Below are 26,391 nucleotides of genomic sequence, written 5' to 3' on the forward strand. Positions count from 1 at the left end.
CCTTTGGCTGTAGGTATGGTACTTTTTGTGGCCTAGGATCCCGTACCATGTCTCCCTTGTTGTCGCAAAAGAACCCGGGAGGATGCGCAGAGGGTCGGTCAAATCGACCAGAAGCGTACTAGGTGGCGTGCGTGAATCCTTGCCTTTGGCCAGAGGTGGTGACATCTCTGCGACCGGCATGCTTGCAGCCACCGTCCACTGAAAACGTGGCCTGATGAGGCGCTATTCTCCTAAAAGTGAATCTACGGATGCCTTTAAGAGCCATATAATTATTTTATATTAAAAAAACACCCTGTTTCAAACTAGCGCCATCGAATTCCCTAAAAGCCCCTTTTTCTTGTCACTCTGAAGGTGGAATGAATTTTATCGTAATGGGTTATTTGTGGTAAGCCAAGCAATTAAACTCATTGTTGGGTATAAATGTGTTGGCAAAGATTTACCCAACCTACACCAAAACAAGCATTATATTCGTTGCAATGCCAGAGACATACAAGCCAGCAAGACCATGGGATACCATTTTAATATACATAGAATTCAATCTATATCACTTTTGCAAGAAGACCAAAGTATACCAGTGTCAATATGCATGGTCCCATTATAAGCAACAGTGTTGTAGCAATTCTCATACCGGATAGTAGTAGTAGTGATTTTATGAACTTTGTTTGAGATTCACAAAAAAAAAATATACCCCATATTGTGTTTTGATAACTTAAGGAACCAAATTAACTTTGATATGACGTGGACCGTTAAAAACCACTGCTCTCGGTCTAGCTAGGGTTGTATAGCACATTTACTTATTTTTTGTTTGTTTTCTTGGAATGACCATTTAAACAGTTGAGGTTCACTAGTTAAAGTGACTGGACCTTTTAGTTTAGTACACATCCCATCAGACTAGTTCCTCAGTTGCAATACAAAAATCAAAGGGAGAAATTAAGATGATATGGTCTCAAATGACATGGTTATAATTTATTACCAATTTGTTAAGGACACATGCTGTTGAATGTCATCCAAGGGTGCTCTGTTGCGTATATGAAATTTAGCGAACATATTTTCTGGTTGACCTTAAGAAACAACGGATTAACATTAACTATAAGAACTGCAATGAGGAGCCGACGTCACCCTCAAGTTAGCCTAGTAAACGAATATTCCAGAAATTTAGTATATTTAACGATGCATATCTTGAAAAATACTGGAAAAGCTACAGAAAAAAAGTATTGGACTCAAAGTGTTTTTTTTTTCTGTTATAACATCAAGACTACAGCAAAATCTATCTGTCGATCATTCTCCCATGATTGAATACCGGGGATATATTTTTTTTTAAAGAAAACTCACCCAGAAAAGCACCTGGGCACGAAAACCGAACTACCGAACATCTGCTCCGCTCTCAACCATAGTCCCCTTGCATCGAGACTGTGACTGTGTGACCATCGTGAGGTGTGTATGACCATTCCCCTCTAAAGGGAACATATACTACACTTGATCTTCGGGGATGTCTTCAACTCTTCGGTCTATCTATTCGTTGTACACGTCTCAGGATAAAACTAGTTTGATCTCGGAAGAATGTTACCCGATTCCTTGTTCTTTGTTCTATTTGTTTTACCAGTCAATGGACTAAATTCTGATGAACAATGAAGAGATGAAGAAAACCGCCATTACTGTAATACCAAGTAGTCCCCGTTATGTCCAACACGTAACACACTAATGGACTTTATCGATACTCATTGAAGAACCACATCTTCCTTTTTTCGAAACAAGTTTATAACAATAGAGATAGATTAATGCCATTTAAGTGGTGCGTTTGCTTTCATATTATTAAAATCTATACGACAAGATGTTTACGCTATGTGAGCAGTCCAGAATTCACAGTGAACGTTTTGCGTTTTAACCTGCCTCCGGTAACACGTATCAAGCATTCAATGGATGACTATACAACGACGAAAGACATTGAGCACATGGACATTAATACTCTCTTACTTGAGGTACGTATGTGAATTTGTTTGAATCCATTATTATCATTTGCTGTAAAATCAACTTTGCTAGCATTTTTTTTCGCAATCTGGGAAATCAAACTCGATCTCTTCGAGGAAACTTAAGGTCCCTGAAAAGGCACCGTGTAATGGTATCCCTTCGGTAGGACCAGGGAGGATTATATAAGAAAACACCTTTAATTGGAATGAGAAAAATAAAAGACTATAAATTAAATACGTTGACAATTCGTTACTTGTTAGTGGATAGATCCATTTATGTTTTTGTATTACGTTTGTTTGGTAAAAGTAACGCAAACCCGGTCACGATGTGGTTCCAAGCGGGTACCATTATCTGGCAACAGCACTAAACGCCAATGGCGTGCACAAGGAGAGAGGGCGCGAATGCCCTCTCCTGCACAAGCTCCTTCCTTCGCATCTGGCTGTTTCCATCAAATTTCAGCCTCCTATATCTAATTCGCCGCTGCTACAGGCATCTGTTAATGCTTGTATACAATATAATTCTCTAATAATATCTTTACTTACGCGTCTGAGAAGAGTCTTAGTTAAGGTATCAGAAGCACACCCAACCATCATCAGGTGTCTATGTGATAGAGATGAACGACATACCACCCCTCCCCCCCCCCAAAAAAAAAAAGAAAAAAGAAAAGAAAATTTTTATTCCACCCTGTATGGAAATAGCAACTTAAAAGTTCTTTGACAGACAAAGGTGATAGCTTGAACAAATCAACATGTTACAGACCGATTCTCATTTGCATTGATTTTTATAGACTTATTATTTTTAGCCCTACATATTTTCCGTTATAAAGTTGAGCTTTCCAAAATATTGGTGGATCAAACATGTTGAATTTCTGAGCATGTACCTAATAAGTGCTTTCATTGTTTCAGTGTCAAGTGCGTAAAATCAGCTTGAACATGGAAAAAAGAATGAAAATGCAAAGTAAAAAAAGAAGAAGAATAGCTAAAGGAATAGCCGTGTTTGCACCTTCGGCAACACTTTGTCTTCATGACCTGACAAAATGACACACTCATGACACAAATTTTAATACTGATATCTCCCAAATATTTCGATTTATTCCATGAAATGTTAACGTTTTAAAAGTTCAACAGACTATTTAAATCTCAAAATAGCAACTTTTCTTGAAACCTCGGGATAGTAATATAATTAGGTGGTACTCAATAAAGTAGGAGGGTGTATGAGGGTACAACGAAAGGTCAAAATAAACTGTTGCAAGACTTCGGTGTTTTCCTCAAACTTTCGACCATTTATAGAAAGTTTTAAGGAAAATTCCAACATTTTCACGGACTTTGGTAGGCCTACGACAAAACACAAAATGATAATTTGACGGTTAGCTAGCTGTCAATTTCCTCGTAGAAATGAAACCGGACATTGCTTTTACGTCGGTTTACCAATGATGCAGTCATACTTGTTACGTTGACCCGAATTTTCAATGATTACAGCAGCCTGGATAATTATTAAACATGTTTAGAGAAAGCAAAACAAAAGTGACGGATAAATCCACACCTCAGCTCCCCTTCTCCGTCGGTCATGTAGAAGGTGAATTACCGGCACGTGATTATAGTGAGCTATATATAGAATTGGTCAAACTCGTGCAGAAAAGTGTGCTGCAAGGTCATTCCTATAAAACGGAAATGCTTCGAACGCTTGAGCTTTTGTGATGGATGTTAGGTTTTTATGTAATGTTGAACCTTCGTGGTTCACAATCCACACGCTAATGGTTGTCTGAATAATTCATGCGTCACATTTTGGTTCATTCTCTTCCTTGTTATTAGACCATCTTCCTTATCGAATTCAATTTTGTTTCCTTTTCTATTTCTTCTTTTCAACCTCAACTCTTAAGCAGTTGACGTTCATCAGTTAAAGTGACTGGACTTTGTAGTCTAACCCACCGACTATTAGATCAGTTCCATCAGATGTAACACTAAACTCAATTGGAAAAATAAGACATTTTATAGCCCTCACATGACATGTTAACAATGCATATATACAAATGTGTCAAGAACAGATGGTGCTCAATGTCATCCAACGATGCTCTCTGTTGTTTATATGTTATTAATAGGAACATGATGTTTTGGCTGAATGATTAAAATTGATATAAGAGTTGATTAACCTCAACCTTTAGATATGCAATGAGGAAGTGACGTCATCATCAATGTTAGCCTTCAATTACCTATCCAGAGATTTAGCATAAAAGACGATCCTTTTATATCATCTTACAGTATCCTGAATCTTCCCAACGGACAGTCAAGACGAATATACTCAGTGACGTCATGGAACAGAATTGTCCGTTGCTTAAGATATCGACCCGGTTAAAATTGTCCGTAGTTAAAGCAACCCTTTTAGTTAATAGTGATAGCTGTTGCCCATATTGCTTCTCCCTTATACCGACAAACCAACCCCCCTGCCCCACTCACTCCATCCCAATCCCCTAAAAAATAACTTTTGCTTTGAGACTGCTCATAACGATTGCAAATATAGGAGAGAAATTGATGGTTGATGAATATTGCATCAACCTCGCAACACCCATATGTAATGTTCGGCCCCCTTGTGTAACCCATGCTGAACTTTACTCCGCAATTCCATAGTATATTACTATCGTATGGATATATGATGCGCTGGAGTTATGGGTGTGTATGGGGGGGGGGGGGGAATTAGAGAACGTCTGCCAACCTAACCTCTCTCAACTGTTATTCATAAACGTTTAGTATGTTATTGAGATGCTTTTTAGCAAATATCTTGAAGATGACTCGACCTCCTTTATAGATGATATATCTATAACCGCTTCGAAATGTACAGCCTGGTTAGTTAAGTAACAAAATTATGTCAATTATAAATCAAGATGTGAAAACTGACTTTCTGATGATAAAAGTTTGTTTATTTACAATTATATCGGCTTGGACAGAAAGTGAAATAATCTGGTAAAATTTATATCAGATTGTTCGATCACACGGGGTAATGTGAAATGAGTTCTAAACATCCTGTCAGAAACACATTGATAGGTAACTGTAAAATAGGGTCTGATAACAATTTAATGCGTGACATCACTCAGTGAAACGTCGGGCAGATTGCAACGAGACGGTAATATTAATAAGGGGTTAATCAACGGTCTAGCGTGCGTTACTCACAGGATTAATGCACGATCGGGGGATAATGCAAGCGATGCACGAGGGCGGAGCCCGAGTGCATCCAGCGATAGCATTAACACCCGGAGTGCATTAATCATATGAGTAACGCACGCTAGACCGTTGATTAACCCCGTTCATTCATACACTACCATTTGTGTGGGGGAAAAATCATAAAACAAAACATTTTTGGTTACATATAACCAAAGATTTATTAAAGTGATGCCCCGTAATTTTACCGTGCGTTACTCACAGGATTAACCACGGTCAGCTGACCTGAATGGACCAATAGGATTTAGGAATCTTTACTAAGTATGAATGAACAAAGCTTTACCCATTCAAACAGTAAAAAACCCATTACATTCGTTATACATATATAATGTGCGTGTGCGTGTCAGGGTGTGTGCGTGTGTGTGCGTGTGAGTGCATGTGACGCTTGGCTTGTGTACACGATATCTCAATAAGGAAATGATATATCATGATCAAACTTGGTGGGTGGATAGCCCATAGTAAGAGAAAGATCCCTATTGTTTTGGTGCCCGCAAAGGTCACCAAAGGTCAGTTAGATGCCAAAAATCAATATATTAAAATAAGCAATAACTCCTATTGACAGGGTCCGACATGGTTGATATTTTGGGAGTAGTGGTGAACGGGGAAAGGGATCGTTTCCAAATATAACGGTAATGTGATCGAAGGTCAATAAAGGTCAATTAATAATAAAAACCTAGTATTTTTGCGATAACTTGAAAACGAAATGTCCGTTAGGGTTGGGAGTTGCTTCAATGTAATTCAAATGTCGACCCGCATCTGGGTGACCCTTGACCTCAATTTGACCTCTGGTGACCTTTACGTGTTTTGGGGATTTTTACAGTTTTGATGCTATTTTCAGATGTCAAAGGTACCTTCTGATCATAAATGTCAATAGGTTGACCCCTTGTGACCTTTTTGTGCGAAGTTTTATGGGGTCAAAGTTTTTCGGTCGGAGTTAGGATGGCTGTACAGACTTGTCGTTTTGTTTTTTGGAATCAGAAGATAAAACTACATCTGAAACCAAGGTCAAAAGGTCAAAGGTCACATTAGAAAAAATGTGCTTATTTTGGGAGGAAACGAGCAAAAAAGAAAATGTTTGGTTTTGATGCTAGATTTGGATATCAAAGGTACCTTCAGATCAAAAATGTCAATAGGTTGACACCAATGTGACCTTCGTGTGCGAAGTTATACGAGGTCAAAGTTAATTTTCAGACATTTAATGCAATAACTCCCAGTCCCAAGGTGTGACACGGTTGATATTTTTGGACAAGTTGTAAATGGTATAGGGAAATATTTTCAAACTTAACGGTCATGTGATTCTAGGTCACCAAAGGTCAATTAATGTTAAAAAACTAGTATTTTGGGGGAGAAAATGGGCAAAGACAAAAATGTTTGAATTTTTATAGTTTGATGTTATATTCACGTCTCACCGATCAAAAATGTCAATAGGTTGACCCCAGGTGACCTTTGTGTGTTAAGTTATATGAGGTAAAAGTTAATTTTCAGACATTTAATGCAATAACTCCCAGTGCCAAGGTGTGACACGGTTGATATTTTGGGACAACTTAACGGTCATGTGATCGGAGGTCACCAAAGGTCAATTAATGATAAAAAAACTATTATTTTTGCGATAACTTGAGAACGAAATGTCCGTTAGAGTTGGGAGTTGCTTCAATGTAAGCCAATTGTCGACACGCATCTGGGTGATCCTTGACCTCAATTTGACTTCTGGTGACCTTTATGTGTTTTGGGGATTTTGACAGTTTCGATGCTATTTTCAGATGTTAAAGGTACCTTCAGATCATAAATGTCAATAGGTTGACCCCCGTGTGACCTTTGTGTGCGAAGTTTTACGAGGTCAAAGTTAATTTTCAGACATTTAATGCAATAACTCCCAGTTCCAAGGTGTGACACGGTTTATATTTTTGGACAAGTTGCAAATGGTATAGGGGAATATTTTCAAACTTTATGGTCATGTGATCGGAGGTCACCAAAGGTCAACTAATGTTAAAAAAGTAGTATTTTTTGGGGGGGGGGGGAGAAAATGGGCGAAGAAAAAATGTTTGAATTTTTATAGTTTGATGTTATATTCACGTCTCACCGATCAAAAATGTCAACATATTGACTTCAGGGTGACCTTTGTGTGTTAAGTTATATGAGGTCAAAGTTAATCTTCAGACATTTAGTGCAATAACTCCCAGTGCCAAGGTGTGACACGGTTGATATTTTGGGACAAGTTGCGAATGGTATAGGGGAATATTTTCAAACTTAACGGTCATGTGATCAAAGGTCAGTTAATATTAAAAAACTAGTATTTTGGGGGAGAAAATGGGCAAAGAAAAAAATGTTTGAATTTTTGATGCTATATTCACGTCCTACCGATCAAAAATGTCAATGGGTTGACCCCAGGTGACTTTTGTGTGTGAAGTTATATTAGGTCAAAGTTAAATTTTCAGACATTTAGTGCAAGGTGCCAGTGCCAAGGTGTGACATGCTTGATATTTTAGGACAAGTTGCAAATGGTATAGGGGAATAGTTTCCAACTTAATGGTCATGTGATCTGAGGTCACCAAAGGTTAAATAATGTTAAAAAAATTGGGGGGAGAAAATGGGCAAAGAATTTTTTTTTGAATTTTCACAGATTTGATGCTCTATTTAGGCCTCACCGATCAAAAATGACAATTGGTTGACCTCCGGGTGACCTTTGTGTGTGAAGTTATGTATACAAGGTCAAAGTTAATTTTTTGACATTTAATGCAAATAAATCCCAATGCCAAGGTGGGACACGGTTGATATTTTGGGACAAGTTGTGAATGGGGTGGTGGAAAATTTTCAAACTTAACGGTCATGTCATCTGAGGTCACCAATGTTATCATATCTGTTGACCCGCTTGTAGGTGACCTTATATTTCTTACATTTTCGATGCCATATTTAGATCTCAAAAGTGCCTTTTGATCAAAAATCCGATCACAGTTTGTGATCACAAAAGTGTTGGCTATAGTGTTGGTTACTTAATGGGTACATGTAGGACCACAATTACTTGGACTATTTGAGCCCAATCTTGCTTGATAATATTATGTATTGTCATATAACCTACGCATAGGCGTACGGGACCATTTCAGTCGGGGGGGGGCAGACATTTTTGTGCCCGAAAGTTCCCGTGACACTATCTAAGCGGAGCGCCACCATCGGTTGGCGCGTAGCGTACAAGAACATTTTTGGCAAAAAATGCTTCTCAGATTGTCGGAAACGGCACATCTGAGGCCTTGCAAGTTGCATCTAAACATTCTTTATTTTATAATCTCACGTTTTAGAAATTTACACTTCCCCCAAAATTTTGTAAATTAGAAGAAGAAAAAATGGTTACATCACTCTGAAGGGGAAAAATAGGACAGTATATTTTTTAAGCTCATATTTAGTTACCGTATTTATTATTTTAACACAGTACTCAGCTACCTCCAGAAAAACATACATTGTTCAACGACACGTAGGCGGGATAATGTCGCTGTGTCGGGTGAGACTGCAATTTGTCTCACAAAACAGTATCAGAATATGATAAACCTGTACTTCTAGGCTTGTAGGCACTCCCCCCTCCCCCCCCCCCCATCATCCATTCCATCAACAAGAAAATGTTTCTTATATACACTCATGTCGGAGATGTCCAGGTATACAGTTGACTAGTTAGAAAAAAAAAATTGATCGTGCAAAAAGCGTGGTAGCCCAGGTGAGCTGCGCTTACGGTGGTGTTACACGGAAATATTCGGGCATCATGATGCTAAATAAAGAAAATCAATGAATTGTCGGGCAAAAATTTGAAAAAGATTCGGGCAAGCTACTGCATATATATATATATATATATATATATATAGATATATTTTTCTCCTCCTAGGCTGCCCGAATTTTTCAGGACTTTTGCCCGAATTTCTTGTCCTCTGGAAATTTGGGGGGCAGTCTGCCCCCTGCCCCCCGCCTCGTACGCCTATGCCCCTACGCAAGGAACCACAGTGCCCTTGGGCTCTTGTTGATGTTCGTGCTACTGGTTTGTCCGAGACGGCAAACGAGACGCCTCTTTCAAGACTCAGCGCCACCGATTGGATCCGACTGAAAAGGTAGCATTTTATTTCCGAGGCCGCGCCTTCCTGTGACGATCGGGTGACAGATTTAGTGGAGAATATTAAATTTGTTGGCCATTCTACACAAATAAAAATTTATGTGAATTCTATATACATAGTACAAATGAGTATTAAAACATTTTACTTACTCGCAGCATTAACCTACTATAAACGTCAGAAATATCGATAAATTCTGTTCACACTGATCTCACTGCAGTCAATTACAAACTCCCATACAATTTTGACACGCGTTATGTGACTGGGCAATTTCACGTGAACTCAACTACCATAAAAGTGTTAAGTTTAGAACAGAGCAACCCTATTCTTGGTTATTATGGACAGTACTTGGTCATCAGCGAGATCAATATCAAATCTGAGTAATAATGTATTAATAATACTGATAACAATAATAATGCAGTGGTAAAATGACTATGGTGCATTGATTGAGATACGAACAATCACGGAAAGGATAATCACTTCGCGAAAAATCGAAAAATCTGTCGGAGATAATTGACATTGTATCGGACTATATATAGACGGTAACCACTTGTTGAAGAAATGGACACCAGGGTTTCTGCTGCTTGCTTTTGTTACTTAATGCTATATTTTGTAAGAGTAAACACCCTTCCATCAGGTGCCCCTCCCGATGCCTGTTCTTCCATGACACCGGGCCACGTTGGTACCGTTCGACAGGACCACTCGACCTCACAGTATCGGATCTCGCATGGATCTAACTATATCCCAGGCCAAACCAGCTCAGGTAAATATAAGTCAGTTTGTCTTGTTATTATGTTCCTTCATATGAATATACTCAGAGTGCAGTCCTGTGTCTGGTACAGCTACGGTCCAACAGGGTTCTGTTTTTTTGTTCGGTAGGAATCGATACGAAATTCTACCGCTCAAGATACAAACTACATGCAGTCATTATAACATTAATGTTCACGGAATTGATAACATGAATGGGAGTGTGGTATGAATTCATTCGGTAACTTTTATTTACAAAGTTACTGTTCAGTTTAAATAGGTTCGATTAAGAAAGTTTCTCAATTTCTCCACAAAAGGTTAAGTTTTAAATAACAAAATGGCACTTACATTACAAAAGTGGAACAAACTTACCTTTTTTTTTAACATAAGGAGGAGGGGGGGGGGGCAATTCTTATCTATAAAAACTGGCACTTTTGAGGTTCTTGACAAACCTGGGGGGAGGGCGGCACTTGCCCCTCCCCTTCTCCCGGTTCCGAACTCGAAGAATTAATGTTTCGTTGTCTTTTATGTTATAGAAATCTTATAGACTATACGGTACTTGTTTCTGTGAAGAATTGTACAGTGTACATGTCCCCTATATAGCTATATCCAAAGACAATGACAAAAATGTCTCCCTTATACGCTTCAGTTCTTGGCCTTAGACATATATTTTAAATTTCTACTTTAACGTATAGTTTTAAACACATTTTACGATTTTTTCCCTTAAGTCATATTTATATCTCTATAATTCTATGTAATTTTAAGGGTAATAGATTTTCTCACTGTATGACGTCACAGCTTTGTGCGGCACATAATGGTACGCCTGCCAAAGTAGAATGCATGTTCTATTGTTGTGTGCGAAGCGAATTCATCATCATCCTCTGTTTGATGTTTAATGTACTATGAAATATAACAAAAGATGACTATTGATTTGGTTAAAAAGTGATAATTCTGTTACAATTTATGATAAATACTGTTACAGATATGTATGATACAACGTGGGCACACGTATAATCAGTTCAGAGTTATAGTGAAGAACAAACATATATACGTTGAGCAAGTGTCATACTATAACCGGTTTATGCATCACTGTATGCCACACGCATCTTGTGTACATATATGTATATATATATATATAACTATGTATAGTATTTTATTTGTCTTTTGACTTTTCGTACGATAACGTGTAAAAGGAAACTGCACTAATTGATCAAATTTGACCAAGCATGAAAATGACATTGGGGAGGTGGCTGTTTTCTTCAAAAGAATTATGAAAACTATAGCCATGGGTGTTACTCGAAGCAAGTTCATCCAGTGATTCACGGCCGCAAAGAACCAAAACTCCCATATAGCTAACTGTGGAAATGTGGGATCTGAACTAACCAAGGATAGCTAAAAAAATGGCCTTTCTCAGTCTGTGTGCAGTTGTTTATTAAATTTCGATATACTTTGGGATGGCTTAGCTAATTTTACAGTACAGAAAAAAAAAATGATTTCATGAGAATATGGTATATTTTAAAAGATGTCATGAAATGGACTCTGCTTTTGAGATTCCAAAGACTAATTATATTGCAACCCAAATATTGTTTCAAGATGAATGCTTTAGTAGTCTATATTATACAAAGATGTGGGATGGAGGGGGGGGGGGGGGGAGGGTTGGTGGTATATGTACAGTATGCCCTTGTTTTTTTTTATGAATACGGGTATTGAAACGGGAGAAAAGTGTGATAAGATCATTGGCAGAAGGTATGAAGGCATTATTCTTTTGTTATACTTTGACGTTGTATGAGGAATGTGTGAGAGATGTGATAGAAAAGGGTAACCAGTCATTTCGTTAATTATTATCAAGCATGTAGCCAGCTGTGTATCAGTTGTTTCGGACGAAATACCCTTCAAGTACGCCAATATTGTTTCCCTATTAGCCTTGTTCTCTAGCTGTACACATTAGACAAATGCAGCTTCCTTCAACATTGACACTGATTACTCCCGCGAAGTAAGTAAATAATATACCTGAATATTCACCAAAGAAGAGAAAATATATATATAAATCGGCCATTGGGTTTAAAGGCATTGAAGACTCGCCCCAAACCGCGTGCGGCCATCTGAAAAAGTTAACTTTCTGTTGCTTGTTCGTGTCGCTACAAAATGCAGACAGTAATGAAACGTGATACCTTGTTATATTTTAGCTGGACCTGAGATGTCCATCGCTGTATGGTTTGTACACTGTGCTGTGGGTATTGACCGCAGCTGTATGTACTGACTGTACACTAGTGTCTAATTACCGACGGTAGCAAGCTGTGTGTGTAATTTCTGGGATCGACGGTGGTGTCTAACACTTCTGTTACACCTCATTCGAAACTAGGTCAGATTACCGGCATTAGACGTTTCTTTTTGCGCGAGTCTTCACATCCTTTAAGCTGTCTGACTATTATCTTTAGTACAGACTTTGTTTCCTCTCCAAATTGTCAGAATTCCCCAGACCTCCGCCCTCCCTCCCTCACTCCTTCGTCTTCGCCGACAGCCCCGCACTTACATCTTGAACAGAAAATATATAAGTCTCTAGAAATCCTGGTTCTGTGCCTGTGCGTTACATTATTATTGATGAATAAGAATGAAGTGAATAGAAATATCCATAAACGGACCCCCCTTCATGAATACGTTGCCAATTGAAACACTTTTCCATTGTCACTATCTGTAGTTCATTGTTTTACCCTCCCTCCCCACCCCCCCCCAAAAAAAGAATAAAAGAAAGAAAACAACGTTAATATAAAAAGAAATTATTTGTAAATGTGTCAAGTTTATGATGAAATGATGATGTGTATTATTTACTTTTCTTCCAAATCACCAAGCTATACAAATTGAAAAAAAAAATCTGTCTTAACCCCTTAAAAAGAATAATTAATGTATGAGTGGACTTGATTTATATCGGTCTGATTTATACTGTTAAATATTTTTCTAAACTGTTAATTTGACTCAAAACCAATAAACAATTTGGCAGGCTTCGGGAGGGGTCATTCCTTAGCTTATAAACATGGTTTTCTATCTGCACCCTTATTTACTAGTTCCGGTGACTATACCGATTCTTGTTTCTCGGCCCTCTCGTCTGAGCAATCCTGGTTCCCGGCTACTGAATGTAATTAGTTAATGAGTTGATCCGATTTTACAAAAATAAGTTACCATGGCAGTAGATTTGTCGTAATGATAATATACTGGTTCTTTGTTGTCATCGATTCTTTATTATAGTATTTCTACAATTTTTGGAAGTTGCTTTTTGGCGTTCTTTTTCGTAGGGTATTCACTAACATTGTCCCTGCGAATTTATATGTTAAATGTCATTATATAGTTCCTTTGCTTATTTTTAATTATTTCATTCTTTCAATTATCTACTTTCATTGTGTTACAATCTATTTTCCTTAAGTTTATACAATAGATATTGTATTGTTATTATGTTTTTCTGGTTTACATGATTGAATGTCATTATTCCTTTGGTTTGACATATTCAGTTCCTGTTTCTGTTTTTCTTTTTCTTCCATGAAGCCCCTATATATATATATATATATATATATATATCATGTCAGCATTGCTCTATAATGTGTTTTGTTTCACATTTAGTTTTTATCTCTGCTGTGGATCCTTCTCGCGTCATACGGGGTATCTTGTTACAAGCAAGGCGTGAAGGTAGCGGGTTTCTGAATGACGTCACAACCATCGTTGGTACCTGGTCTTTGTTTGATGGAGAACTTGAGAGATTCAAGTTGGTCCGGTGTTTTCAACCCGATGATACAGTTACTCATCAATTCAGGGGGACCAGTTCTGAAGCCTCCTTCCTTTGGAGAGCCCCACCAGATCTCACTGGAGGGATTCAGTTTTTGTAAGTTTAGGAGCAAATCAATTTAAACCGATCGGAATAGGAATGCCATTTAGCAATTACCAGCGACTACGGTTTGACCACCTATAGATTATATATAATACACTTAATGAAAAAATGATGAATGGCGATAGGGGGTCTGCTGTCATTATTTTGTCTCAGGGATCCGTCTAGGCTTTCGAAATCTGTGTTCTTATATACCATAAAATGGTGCAACATGTATTTCAATGCTTTCCAACGTACATATTCTCAGAAATCTCCACAGTATATCTGTAGAAAGTAACAAATACAACAGAAAATGCAAGCTGTTGCCATGGTATGATTCGTTTCTTCAACGGTGAAACAGTTTCCTGATATTTAGAGATTCGTCAAGGACACGGAACATCTTATGTCGAAAGTTCAAGAAAAGTGTAACAAATAATGTTGTTTAATGATTTTGTTGTTATTGTTTCGTAGAGACTATCTCACGTTAATATTACGATTGTACTAATGCCGTGAGCACAAAACATCTTTGCCATCATTTCGTAATTTATATATACCTATCAATTATGTCCCCCCTCCCCCTCTAATACAGAGTTACTATTGTTGAAGACTTTTCAACCTACTGGGTGCAGTTATCTTCTGGTGGAACCATTTATCCTGCAGGAGAAATACCAGGTATATTTAATCTTCAGCATCTGTATAGTAAGCTGACCACTGATATTATTGAGGTAGGAGGGTGGCGGTGAGGAGGCTAGTGGGTTGGGGTAAAGAAGATCTTAATGTGTACTCTGTACGGCGCCTTTGACAACTTTTGCTTATATTTGACGCCTTATAAGTGTTTATTATTATTATTATCATTATTATTATGATTATTATTAATGTTAAGGTGACATTAAAAGGCAAACTGTTCAAGCACACATGTGAGCAACTGCCCTTCACATGTTGAATCAATAACATTAACATCCTCGGTAGATGAAAATGTTTTGGATTGATCAACATTTCATGAGTTATTTACTTCAGTTTCACCGAGAATGTTTTACCTTAAGTCACGGGTTTGCTGGTGCAACGGTATTATGCTACTCCCTCCGATATATGTAATTTATCAGCTGATTAGGTTAAGACTGTACACAATTTGTGTTTGATTGAATAGCCTTTTTGCTTAGCTCCCTGATGCGTGCATAAATAACACCTGTGGGAATAATGGTATGTGCGTTAATCTCGGCTCAGATTTCATTTGTCAGTGTCCAATTGGATTAACTGGACAAATGTGTGGAAAATGTGAGTTAAGCTTGCATATAACGGTGTAAATTTTAAATTAATTTTATTTCAGTAATACTTCGATATCATTCAGTGACACGTGATATAAATCAGTGATACTTGAGACAATACTTGAGACAATTCAGTGTCACTTGATACCATTCAGCAATATTTGATATCATTCAGCGATACTTCATATCATTCAGTGATATTTGACATAATTCAGTAATACTTGATATAATTCAGCGATTTATAATTCATTGATACTTGATATAACTCAGTGATACTTGATACAATTCAGTGATACTTGATACAATTCAGTGATACTTGATATAATTCATTAATACGGTATGTCATTCAGTGATGTTTGATTCAGTGATATTTCATATAATTCAGTAATAGCAAGTATAATACACATGTTACAATGTCATATGCAGATCACTACATCAAGTGCATTGTAGAACATGATTTTGAAAATACTTAATTAATTAAAATTAAAAAAATATGTCATTTCATATTTACGACGCATTTCTGACATCGTACTTAAAGTAAAACATGATTGCTTCAGGTTTTTTTCGTTATCAGCTCCTTATATGTGCATAAACAACCCCTGTAGAAATAATGGTAAATGCGTAAATCCTGGACTATCTTTCAGTGTCAGGATGGATTTACCGGAGCACGTTGTCAAAACCGCGAGTTAAGCTTTAATCATTTGCGTAAATGTTAAAATTAAGTTAATTTCAGTGATACCTTGATATCATTTCACGATACTTGATATTATTCAGTGAAACCTGTGATAAGTAAGGGATACCTTACAATGTTGCTTCACCCGGTGCATGGCAAATCGTGATTTGAGAGATAACTGATTAAAAAAAAAAAAAAATCAAAGACTAAAAATTAAAAATATGTCATTTCATATAACTGAAGTGTTTTTGAAATTATATATTAAACATGAATACTTTATGTTCTTAATTTTCAGGCTCTAATATGTGCACAAATAACCCCTGTGGAAATAACGGTTTGTGCGTAAATCTTGGAGTAACTTTCACATGTCAGTGTCAAAATGGATTTACCGGAGAACGTTGTCAAAACCGTGAGTTAGGCTTACATACCGTTAATTGGCGCAAAGGTGGTAATTTAAATTTAAGTTAATTTCAGTGAAACTTGCTATCATTCAGTGATACTTGATATCGTTCAATGGTACTTGATATGTCTCAGTGGTACCCGTTACATCATACACAGTTTAAAATGATACGTGTGAATTTCTACATCAGGCGCATGGCACAACGTGACCAAAAGCTACTCAAATACTATCAACTGAAAAATATTTCAGTTCATATTAATGATTTATTTCTGACAGCGTGCTTAATTAAAAGAAATAATCCTTGTATTTAATTAATTTTTCAGCTCAATTAATACCATTCGTTAATATTTATTCTGTTTCTAATATTCTGCTATGTTTAGCTCCTGGTATGTGTACGAATAACCCCTGTGGAAATAATGGTATGTGCGTAGATCTTGGAATAATTTTCATATGCCAGTGTCAGAATGGATTTACCGGAGAACGTTGTCAAAACCGTGAGTTTATAAACTTAAATTTCAATTAATCTTCATAGCAATTAACACTTGATATAACTCAGCGTGATAATATATATATAAATATATATATATATATATATATATATATATATATATATATATATATATATATATATATATATATATATATATATATATATATATATATATATATATATATATATATATATATATATATATATATATATATATATATATATATATATATATATATATATATATATATATATATATATAGCATTAACTTGTTACACACGGTTCCCTTAACTGGACGTAAACCGTAAAGTCAGCTTATTGGTTGTATTAGATACAGGGACATTGTTGCTAGGGTCGTGTGATTGGGACGGGTTCGAGGGAGGAGGGGGGGGGGGCTGGTGGTATAGAATCATAATTTTCCAATTGGCTGGATCCGTAAGGACCGGTGCTGTGGCCGAGTGGATAAAGGCGGTGGCATTTGAAGCAATGAGGCTTAGCAATTGGGAGGTTCCGGGTTCGATACATGGCCGGGCCATATATAAGGTGGGTTTTTCATCCAAGAGTAATCTACGGTTTTTCCATCTGAAATGACTTTCTAAATACAAAAGATTCCTAATTTGAGTTAAGATGTTGAATTGGGAAGCCACCTGAAGTGTAGGTTTTATTATTATTATTATTATAGATTAATCTTGATTCAATGTAATTTCTCGATATTTTGTCATTTATCGGTAATGCCTGTTTCATTTCCCCCAGCTCCAAACCCTTGTAACACAAATCCATGTGGTGATAACGGAATATGTCAAGATTTCAGTGGTGCCTTTACGTGTCAATGTATAAACGGATATTCCGGAGGTCTTTGTCAAAACGGTAAGTGGGCTAATATTTCATTTTTTGACAGTAGCCAGAGTTAGTATATAACTTTCATATATTCAATAACAATTCTTTTTATAGAGAAAGTTTACAAAAATAGGATCTTCTTTTCCAAACTTAAGATATCAGAGCTAATTTTGAATTTTTTGGAAAAGTTTCTTACAGTGACTTGCACAGGATTTCAAAAGGGGGGAGATCGAGGGGAGGGGAAGGGCCCAACATGACAATAACCCCTGTGGAAATAATGGTATGTGCGTAGATCTTGGAATAACTTTCATATTGTCAATGTCAGAATGGATTTACCGGAGAACGTTGTCAAAACTGTGAGTTAGGCTTACATACCGTTAATTGGTGCAAAGGTGATAATTTAAGTCAGTTTAAGTGAAACTTGCTATCATTCAGTGATACTTGATATCGTACAATGGTACTTGATATGTCTCAGTGGTACCCGTTACATCATACATAGTTTAAAATGATACGTGTGAATTTCTACATCAGGCGAATGGCACGGTTCTAGGACAAAATCCCCCCCGGACAAAATCCCCCCGGACAAAATCCCCCAGCCAAAATCCCCCCGGCCAAAATCCCCCCGGCCAAAATCCCCCCAAACCAAAATCCCCCCGGGCAAGATCCCCCAGACAATATCCCCCTGACCCATACAAAGCCTGCCTGCAACAATCAGGGATGGCCCAGGTGTGACAGTCAAGGCATGGGCCATTGCACTGGTTAGGGTACCGGTCAGGGGACTGGTCAGGGTACCAGTCAGGGTACTGGCGAGCGTAACTGTGAGGGCTGATGTTAGGGTACCTGTGAGGGTACCGATCAAGGTACTGTTCATGTGACTGGTCAGGGTACCGGTCATCATACTGGTCACTGTACCGGTCAGGGTTCCACTTAGTGTACTGGTTAGGGTACTGGTCAGGATACTGGTCAGGGTACCGGTCAGGGGACTGGTCGGGAGATCAGTGAGGGTAATTGTGAGGCTACCTGTTAGTGTGACATTCAAGGGACTGGTCAAGGTACTGGTCAAAGTACTGGTCATTGTACCAGTACTAGTAAGGGTACGTGTCAGAGTACGTGTCAGGGTACGTGTCAGGGTGCCTTTCAGGATACCAGTTGGGATACCGGTCGAGGTACCGGTCGAGGTACCGGCCGGAGTACGGGCCGGGGAACGGGCCGGGATACTGGTCAGGGAGCCATTGAGAGTACCAGTGGGGGTACCACTGAGAGTACCAGTGGGGGTACCGGTGGGGGTAACTGTCAGGCTAACTATTAGGGTACCGGTCGGGGTATGGTCGGGGTACTGGTCAGGGTACTGGTCCGGGAACCACTGAGAGTACCACTGAGAGTACCTGTGGGGGAACTGGTGGAGGTACCGGTGGGGGTACCGGATGACGGTAACAGAGACCGGGGGTGCCGGGGGACAGGGGACACGGGGGGGGGGACCGGGATGACGCATTTTTGTAAAGAATTGATGGGATTTTTTATAGCATGGGGGGATTTTGTCCTGGGGGATTTTGGCTTGGGGGGATTTTGGCTTGGGGGGATTTTGTCCAGGGGGATTTTGGCTCGGGGGGATTTTGTCCTAGGGGGATTTTGTCCGGGGGGATTTTGTCCGGGGGGGGGATGGTGTCCGTGGGGATTTTGTCCGGGGGGATTTTGTCCTGTCACCGAATGGCACAACGCGACCTAAAACATATTCGAATACTATCTTATTTATGATGAATTTCTGACAGCGTACTTAATAAAAAGTAATAATCCTTGAATGTGATTATTTTCAGCTCAATTGATATCATTCGTTAATATATATTCTGTTTCTGATATTCTGCTATGTTTAGCTCCTGGTATGTGTACGAATAACCCCTGTGGAAATAATGGTATGTGCGTAGATCTTGGAATAACTTTCATATGTCAGTGTCAGAATGGATTTACCGGAGAACGTTGTCAAAACCTTGAGTGTTTATAAACTTATATTTCAATTAATCTTCATAGCAATTTACACTTGATATTACTCAGCGTGATAATATATATATAGCATTAACTTGTTACACACGGTTTCCTGAACTGGACGTAAACCGTAAAGTCAGCGTATTGCATGTATTAGATGCAGAGACGTTGCTAGGGTCGTGTGATTGGGACGGGTTCGAGGGAGGGGGGGGGGGGCGGGGTGGTGGTATAGAATCATAATTTTCCAACTGGCTGGATTCGTAAGGACCGGTGATGTGGCCGAGTGGATAAAGGCGGTGACAATTGAAGCAATGAGGCTTAGCAATCGGGCGGTTCCGGGTTCGATACATGGCCGGGCCATATAATGTGGGTTCTTCATCCAAGAGTAATCTACGGTTTTTCCATCTGAAATGACTTTCTAAATAGAAAAGATTCCTAATTTGAGTTAAGATGTTGAATTGGAAGCCACCTGAAGTGTAAGTTGTAATCCATTAGCTCTTGCGGGCTTCTCCCACATTTGTGGTCACTCAAGCGTCGTCGTAAAAATAACTGCTGATTATTATTATTATTATAGATTAATCTTGATTCAATGTAATTTCTCGATATTTTGTCATTTATCGGTAATGCCTGTTTCATTTCCCCCAGCTCCAAACCCTTGTAACACAAATCCATGTGGTGATAACGGAATATGTCAAGATTTCAGTGGTGCCTTTACGTGTCAATGTATAAACGGATATTCCGGAGGTCTTTGTCAAAACGGTAAGTGGGCTAATATTTCATTTTTTGACAGTAGCCAGAGTTAGTATATAACTTTTATATATTCAATAACAATTCTTTTTATAGAGAAAGTTTACAAAAATAGGATCTTCTTTTCCAAACTTAAGATATCAGAGCTAATTTTGAATTTTTTGGAAAAGTTTCTTACAATGACTTGCACAGGATTTCAAAAGGGGGGAGATCGAGGGGAGGGGAAGGGCCCAACATGACAAATAACCCCTGTGGAAATAATGGTATGTGCGTAGATCTTGGAATAACTTTCATATTGTCAATGTCAGAATGGATTTACCGGAGAACGTTGTCAAAACTGTGAGTTAGGCTTACATACCGTTAATTGGTGCAAAGGTGATAATTTAAGTCAGTTTAAGTGAAACTTGCAATCATTCAGTGATACTTGATATCGTACAATGGTACTTGATATGTCTCAGTGGTACCCGTTACATCATACATAGTTTAAAATGATACGTGTGAATTTCTACATCAGGCGAATGGCACGGTTCTAGGACAAAATCCCACCTGGACAAAATCCCCCCGGCCAAAATCCCCCCGGCCAAAAATCCCCCCAAACCAAAATCCCCCCGGACAAGATCCCCCAGACAATATCCCCCTGACCCATACAAAGCCTGCCTGCAACAATCAGGGATGGCCCAGGTGTGACAGTCAAGGTATGGACCATTGCACTGGTTAGGGTACCGGTCAGGGGACTGGTCAGGGTACCAGTCAGGGTACTGGCGAGCGTAACTGTGAGGGCTGATGTTAGGGTACCTGTGAGGGTACCGGTCAAGGTACTGTTCATGTGACTGGTCAGGGTACCGGTCATCATACTGGTCACTGTACCGGTCAGGGTTCCACTTAGTGTACTGGTTAGGGTACTGGTCAGGATACTGGTCAGGGTACCGGTCAGGGGACTGGTCGGGAGATCAGTGAGGGTAATTGTGAGGCTACCTGTTAGTGTGACATTCAAGGGACTGGTCAAGGTACTGGTCAAAGTACTGGTCATTGTACCAGTACTAGTAAGGGTACGTGCCAGAGTACGTGTCAGGGTACGTGTCAGGGTGCCTTTCAGGATACCAGTTGGGATACCGGTCGAGGTACCGGCCGGGGTACGGGCCGGGGAACGGGCCGGGATACTGGTCAGGGAGCCATTGAGAGTACCAGTGGGGGTACCACTGAGAGTACCAGTGGGGGTACCGGTGGGGGTAACTGTCAGGCTAACTATTAGGGTACCGGTCGGGGTATGGTCGGAGTACTGGTCAGGGTACTGGTCCGGGAACCACTGAGAGTACCACTGAGAGTACCTGTGGGGGAACTGGTGGAGGTACCGGTGGGGGTACCAGTGGGGGTACCGGATGACGGTAACAGAGACCGGGGGTGCCGGGGGACAGGGGACACAGGGGGGACCGGGATGACGCATTTTTGTAAAGAATTGATGGGATTTTTTATAGCATGGGGGGATTTTGTCCTGGGGGATTTTGGCTTGGGGATTTTGTCCAGGGGGATTTTGGCTCGGGGGGATTTTGTCCTAGGGGGATTTTGTCCGGGGGGATTTTGTCCGGGGGGGGGATGGTGTCCGTGGGGATTTTGTCCGGGGGGATTTTGTCCTGTCACCGAATGGCACAACGCGACCTAAAACATATTCGAATACTATCTTATTTATGATGAATTTCTGACAGGGTACTTAATAAAAAGAAATAATCCTTGAATGTGATTAATTTTCAGCTCAATTGATATCATTCGTTAATATATATTCTGTTTCTGATATTCTGCTATGTTTAGCTCCTGGTATGTGTACGAATAACCCCTGTGGAAATAATGGTATGTGCGTAGATCTTGGAATAACTTTCATATGTCAGTGTCAGAATGGATTTACCGGAGAACGTTGTCAAAACCGTGAGTGTTTATAAACTTAAATTTCAATTAATCTTCATAGCAATTTACACTTGATATTACTCAGCGTGATAATATATATATAGCATTAACTTGTTACACACGGTTTCCTGAACTGGACGTAAACCGTAAAGTCAGCGTATTGCATGTATTAGATGCAGAGACGTTGCTAGGGTCGTGTGATTGGGACGGGTTCGAGGGAGGGGGGGGGCGGGGTGGTGGTATAGAATCATAATTTTCCAACTGGCTGGATTCGTAAGGACCGGTGATGTGGCCGAGTGGATAAAGGCGGTGACAATTGAAGCAATGAGGCTTAGCAATCGGGCGGTTCCGGGTTCGATACATGGCCGGGCCATATAATGTGGGTTCTTCATCCAAGAGTAATCTACGGTTTTTCCATCTGAAATGACTTTCTAAATAGAAAAGATTCCTAATTTGAGTTAAGATGTTGAATTGGAAGCCACCTGAAGTGTAAGTTGTAATCCATTAGCTCTTGCGGGCTTCTCCCACATTTGTGGTCACTCAAGCGTCGTCGTAAAAATAACTGCTGATTATTATTATTATTATAGATTAATCTTGATTCAATGTAATTTCTCGATATTTTGTCATTTATCGGTAATGCCTGTTTCATTTCCCCCAGCTCCAAACCCTTGTAACACAAATCCATGTGGTGATAACGGAATATGTCAAGATTTCAGTGGTGCCTTTACGTGTCAATGTATAAACGGATATTCCGGAGGTCTTTGTCAAAACGGTAAGTGGGCTAATATTTCATTTTTTGACAGTAGCCAGAGTTAGTATATAACTTTTATATATTCAATAACAATTCTTTTTATAGAGAAAGTTTACAAAAATAGGATCTTCTTTTCCAAACTTAAGATATCAGAGCTAATTTTGAATTTTTTGGAAAAGTTTCTTACAATGACTTGCACAGGATTTCAAAAGGGGGGAGATCGAGGGGAGGGGAAGGGCCCAACATGACAAATAACCCCTGTGGAAATAATGGTATGTGCGTAGATCTTGGAATAACTTTCATATTGTCAATGTCAGAATGGATTTACCGCAGAACGTTGTCAAAACTGTGAGTTAGGCTTACATACCGTTAATTGGTGCAAAGGTGATAATTTAAGTCAGTTTAAGTGAAACTTGCAATCATTCAGTGATACTTGATATCGTACAATGGTACTTGATATGTCTCAGTGGTACCCGTTACATCATACATAGTTTAAAATGATACGTGTGAATTTCTACATCAGGCGAATGGCACGGTTCTAGGACAAAATCCCACCTGGACAAAATCCCCCCGGCCAAAATCCCCCCGGCCAAAAATCCCCCCAAACCAAAATCCCCCCGGACAAGATCCCCCAGACAATATCCCCCTGACCCATACAAAGCCTGCCTGCAACAATCAGGGATGGCCCAGGTGTGACAGTCAAGGTATGGACCATTGCACTGGTTAGGGTACCGGTCAGGGGACTGGTCAGGGTACCAGTCAGGGTACTGGCGAGCGTAACTGTGAGGGCTGATGTTAGGGTACCTGTGAGGGTACCGGTCAAGGTACTGTTCATGTGACTGGTCAGGGTACCGGTCATCATACTGGTCACTGTACCGGTCAGGGTTCCACTTAGTGTACTGGTTAGGGTACTGGTCAGGATACTGGTCAGGGTACCGGTCAGGGGACTGGTCGGGAGATCAGTGAGGGTAATTGTGAGGCTACCTGTTAGTGTGACATTCAAGGGACTGGTCAAGGTACTGGTCAAAGTACTGGTCATTGTACCAGTACTAGTAAGGGTACGTGCCAGAGTACGTGTCAGAGTAAGTGTCAGGGTGCCTTTCAGGATACCAGTTGGGATACCGGTCGAGGTACCGGCCGGGGTACGGGCCGGGGAACGGGCCGGGATACTGGTCAGGGAGCCATTGAGAGTACCAGTGGGGGTACCACTGAGAGTACCAGTGGGGGTACCGGTGGGGGTAACTGTCAGGCTAACTATTAGGGTACCGGTCGGGGTATGGTCGGAGTACTGGTCAGGGTACTGGTCCGGGAACCACTGAGAGTACCACTGAGAGTACCTGTGGGGGAACTGGTGGAGGTACCGGTGGGGGTACCAGTGGGGGTACCGGATGACGGTAACAGAGACCGGGGGTGCCGGGGGACAGGGGACACAGGGGGGACCGGGATGACGCATTTTTGTAAAGAATTGATGGGATTTTTTATAGCATGGGGGGATTTTGTCCTGGGGGATTTTGGCTTGGGGATTTTGTCCAGGGGGATTTTGGCTCGGGGGGATTTTGTCCTAGGGGGATTTTGTCCGGGGGGATTTTGTCCGGGGGGGGGATGGTGTCCGTGGGGATTTTGTCCGGGGGGATTTTGTCCTGTCACCGAATGGCACAACGCGACCTAAAACATATTCGAATACTATCTTATTTATGATGAATTTCTGACAGGGTACTTAATAAAAAGAAATAATCCTTGAATGTGATTAATTTTCAGCTCAATTGATATCATTCGTTAATATATATTCTGTTTCTGATATTCTGCTATGTTTAGCTCCTGGTATGTGTACGAATAACCCCTGTGGAAATAATGGTATGTGCGTAGATCTTGGAATAACTTTCATATGTCAGTGTCAGAATGGATTTACCGGAGAACGTTGTCAAAACCGTGAGTGTTTATAAACTTAAATTTCAATTAATCTTCATAGCAATTTACACTTGATATTACTCAGCGTGATAATATATATATAGCATTAACTTGTTACACACGGTTTCCTGAACTGGACGTAAACCGTAAAGTCAGCGTATTGCATGTATTAGATGCAGAGACGTTGCTAGGGTCGTGTGATTGGGACGGGTTCGAGGGAGGGGGGGGGGCGGGGTGGTGGTATAGAATCATAATTTTCCAACTGGCTGGATTCGTAAGGACCGGTGATGTGGCCGAGTGGATAAAGGCGGTGACAATTGAAGCAATGAGGCTTAGCAATCGGGCGGTTCCGGGTTCGATACATGGCCGGGCCATATAATGTGGGTTCTTCATCCAAGAGTAATCTACGGTTTTTCCATCTGAAATGACTTTCTAAATAGAAAAGATTCCTAATTTGAGTTAAGATGTTGAATTGGAAGCCACCTGAAGTGTAAGTTGTAATCCATTAGCTCTTGCGGGCTTCTCCCACATTTGTGGTCACTCAAGCGTCGTCGTAAAAATAACTGCTGATTATTATTATTATTATAGATTAATCTTGATTCAATGTAATTTCTCGATATTTTGTCATTTATCGGTAATGCCTGTTTCATTTCCCCCAGCTCCAAACCCTTGTAACACAAATCCATGTGGTAATAACGGAATATGTCAAGATTTCAACGGTGCGTTTACGTGTCAATGTATAAACGGATATTCCGGAGATCTTTGTCAAAACGGTAAGTGGGCTAATATTTCATATTTTGACAGTAGCCAGAGTTAGTATACATTCATATAATCAATTACAATTCTTTTTATAGAGAAAACTTACAAAATAGGATTTTCTTTTCCAAACTTTAGTTCTTAGAGCTAATTTTGAAATTTTGGAAAAGTTTCTTACAATGACTTGCACAGGATTTCAAAGGGGGATCGGGGAGGGGAAGGGGCGCAAAATGACAAATTTCCCCGAGTGATCTTGGTAGGGGCATGAATTCTTATATGGACGGGCTTTAGGCTAATAAAGCAAATATCGAATGAGGAGCGTGTCTGTTGGGTCGTTGAAGGTGTCTCCCTTGTCGGGTGGGGTGGGGAGGTGAGGGGTCTGGGGACGTTTCCCAGAAAACCCTTCAAATTTAGACGTCAAATGGTGCATTCTGTGGCATATTTAGACTAGTTATAGGTCTATAATTAGGTATAAACGCAATGCTGTGCTAATAATTTTGACATTTATAAAAAAGTCCTATGGTGAGTATTTTGGAACTTAGCGTAAACCTGCAATAAAACCTGCGTAAATCTTGGAATATGTTTCATATGTCAGTGTCAGAATGGAGTTACTACCTGAGAAATTTGTCTACTAGTACGTGCACTTTCCGTGGCTTAGTAGGCTGAATTGAAGAAATGATAAAAGTAACACTTGAAGGAGCCAAGTAGCTTCATAGGAATATAATTAGGTCAGTTGGAATTCATATTAGCCCGCCCTGTCCCCGATTATAATGTTCCGCATAAATTAGGGTAAACAGTGGAATGACCTTATACTAA

General features: G+C 39.8%; 1 protein-coding gene across 1 annotated transcript in view; it reads left to right on the forward strand.

Annotated features, from left to right (window-relative positions):
* The first annotated feature begins 1,531 nt into the window (after positions 1–1,531).
* Positions 1,532–26,391, forward strand: part of LOC139981193 (uncharacterized) — an 81,391-nt gene continuing 56,531 nt past the window's right edge. The window contains exons 1-12 of the mRNA XM_071993399.1: positions 1,532–1,979; positions 9,906–10,031; positions 13,628–13,886; positions 14,458–14,540; positions 16,102–16,215; positions 16,587–16,700; positions 17,451–17,564; positions 20,160–20,273; positions 22,068–22,181; positions 22,819–22,932; positions 24,727–24,840; positions 25,479–25,592. Of these exons, the coding sequence (XP_071849500.1) occupies positions 9,932–10,031; positions 13,628–13,886; positions 14,458–14,540; positions 16,102–16,215; positions 16,587–16,700; positions 17,451–17,564; positions 20,160–20,273; positions 22,068–22,181; positions 22,819–22,932; positions 24,727–24,840; positions 25,479–25,592 (1,354 nt within the window). The 5' untranslated portion in view covers positions 1,532–1,979; positions 9,906–9,931. The remainder of the gene's footprint in view (positions 1,980–9,905; positions 10,032–13,627; positions 13,887–14,457; positions 14,541–16,101; positions 16,216–16,586; positions 16,701–17,450; positions 17,565–20,159; positions 20,274–22,067; positions 22,182–22,818; positions 22,933–24,726; positions 24,841–25,478; positions 25,593–26,391) is intronic.

Source organism: Apostichopus japonicus, chromosome 15 (genome assembly GCF_037975245.1).
Source record: "Apostichopus japonicus isolate 1M-3 chromosome 15, ASM3797524v1, whole genome shotgun sequence".
In the NCBI taxonomy this organism is placed as follows: Eukaryota; Metazoa; Echinodermata; class Holothuroidea; order Aspidochirotida; family Stichopodidae; genus Apostichopus; species Apostichopus japonicus.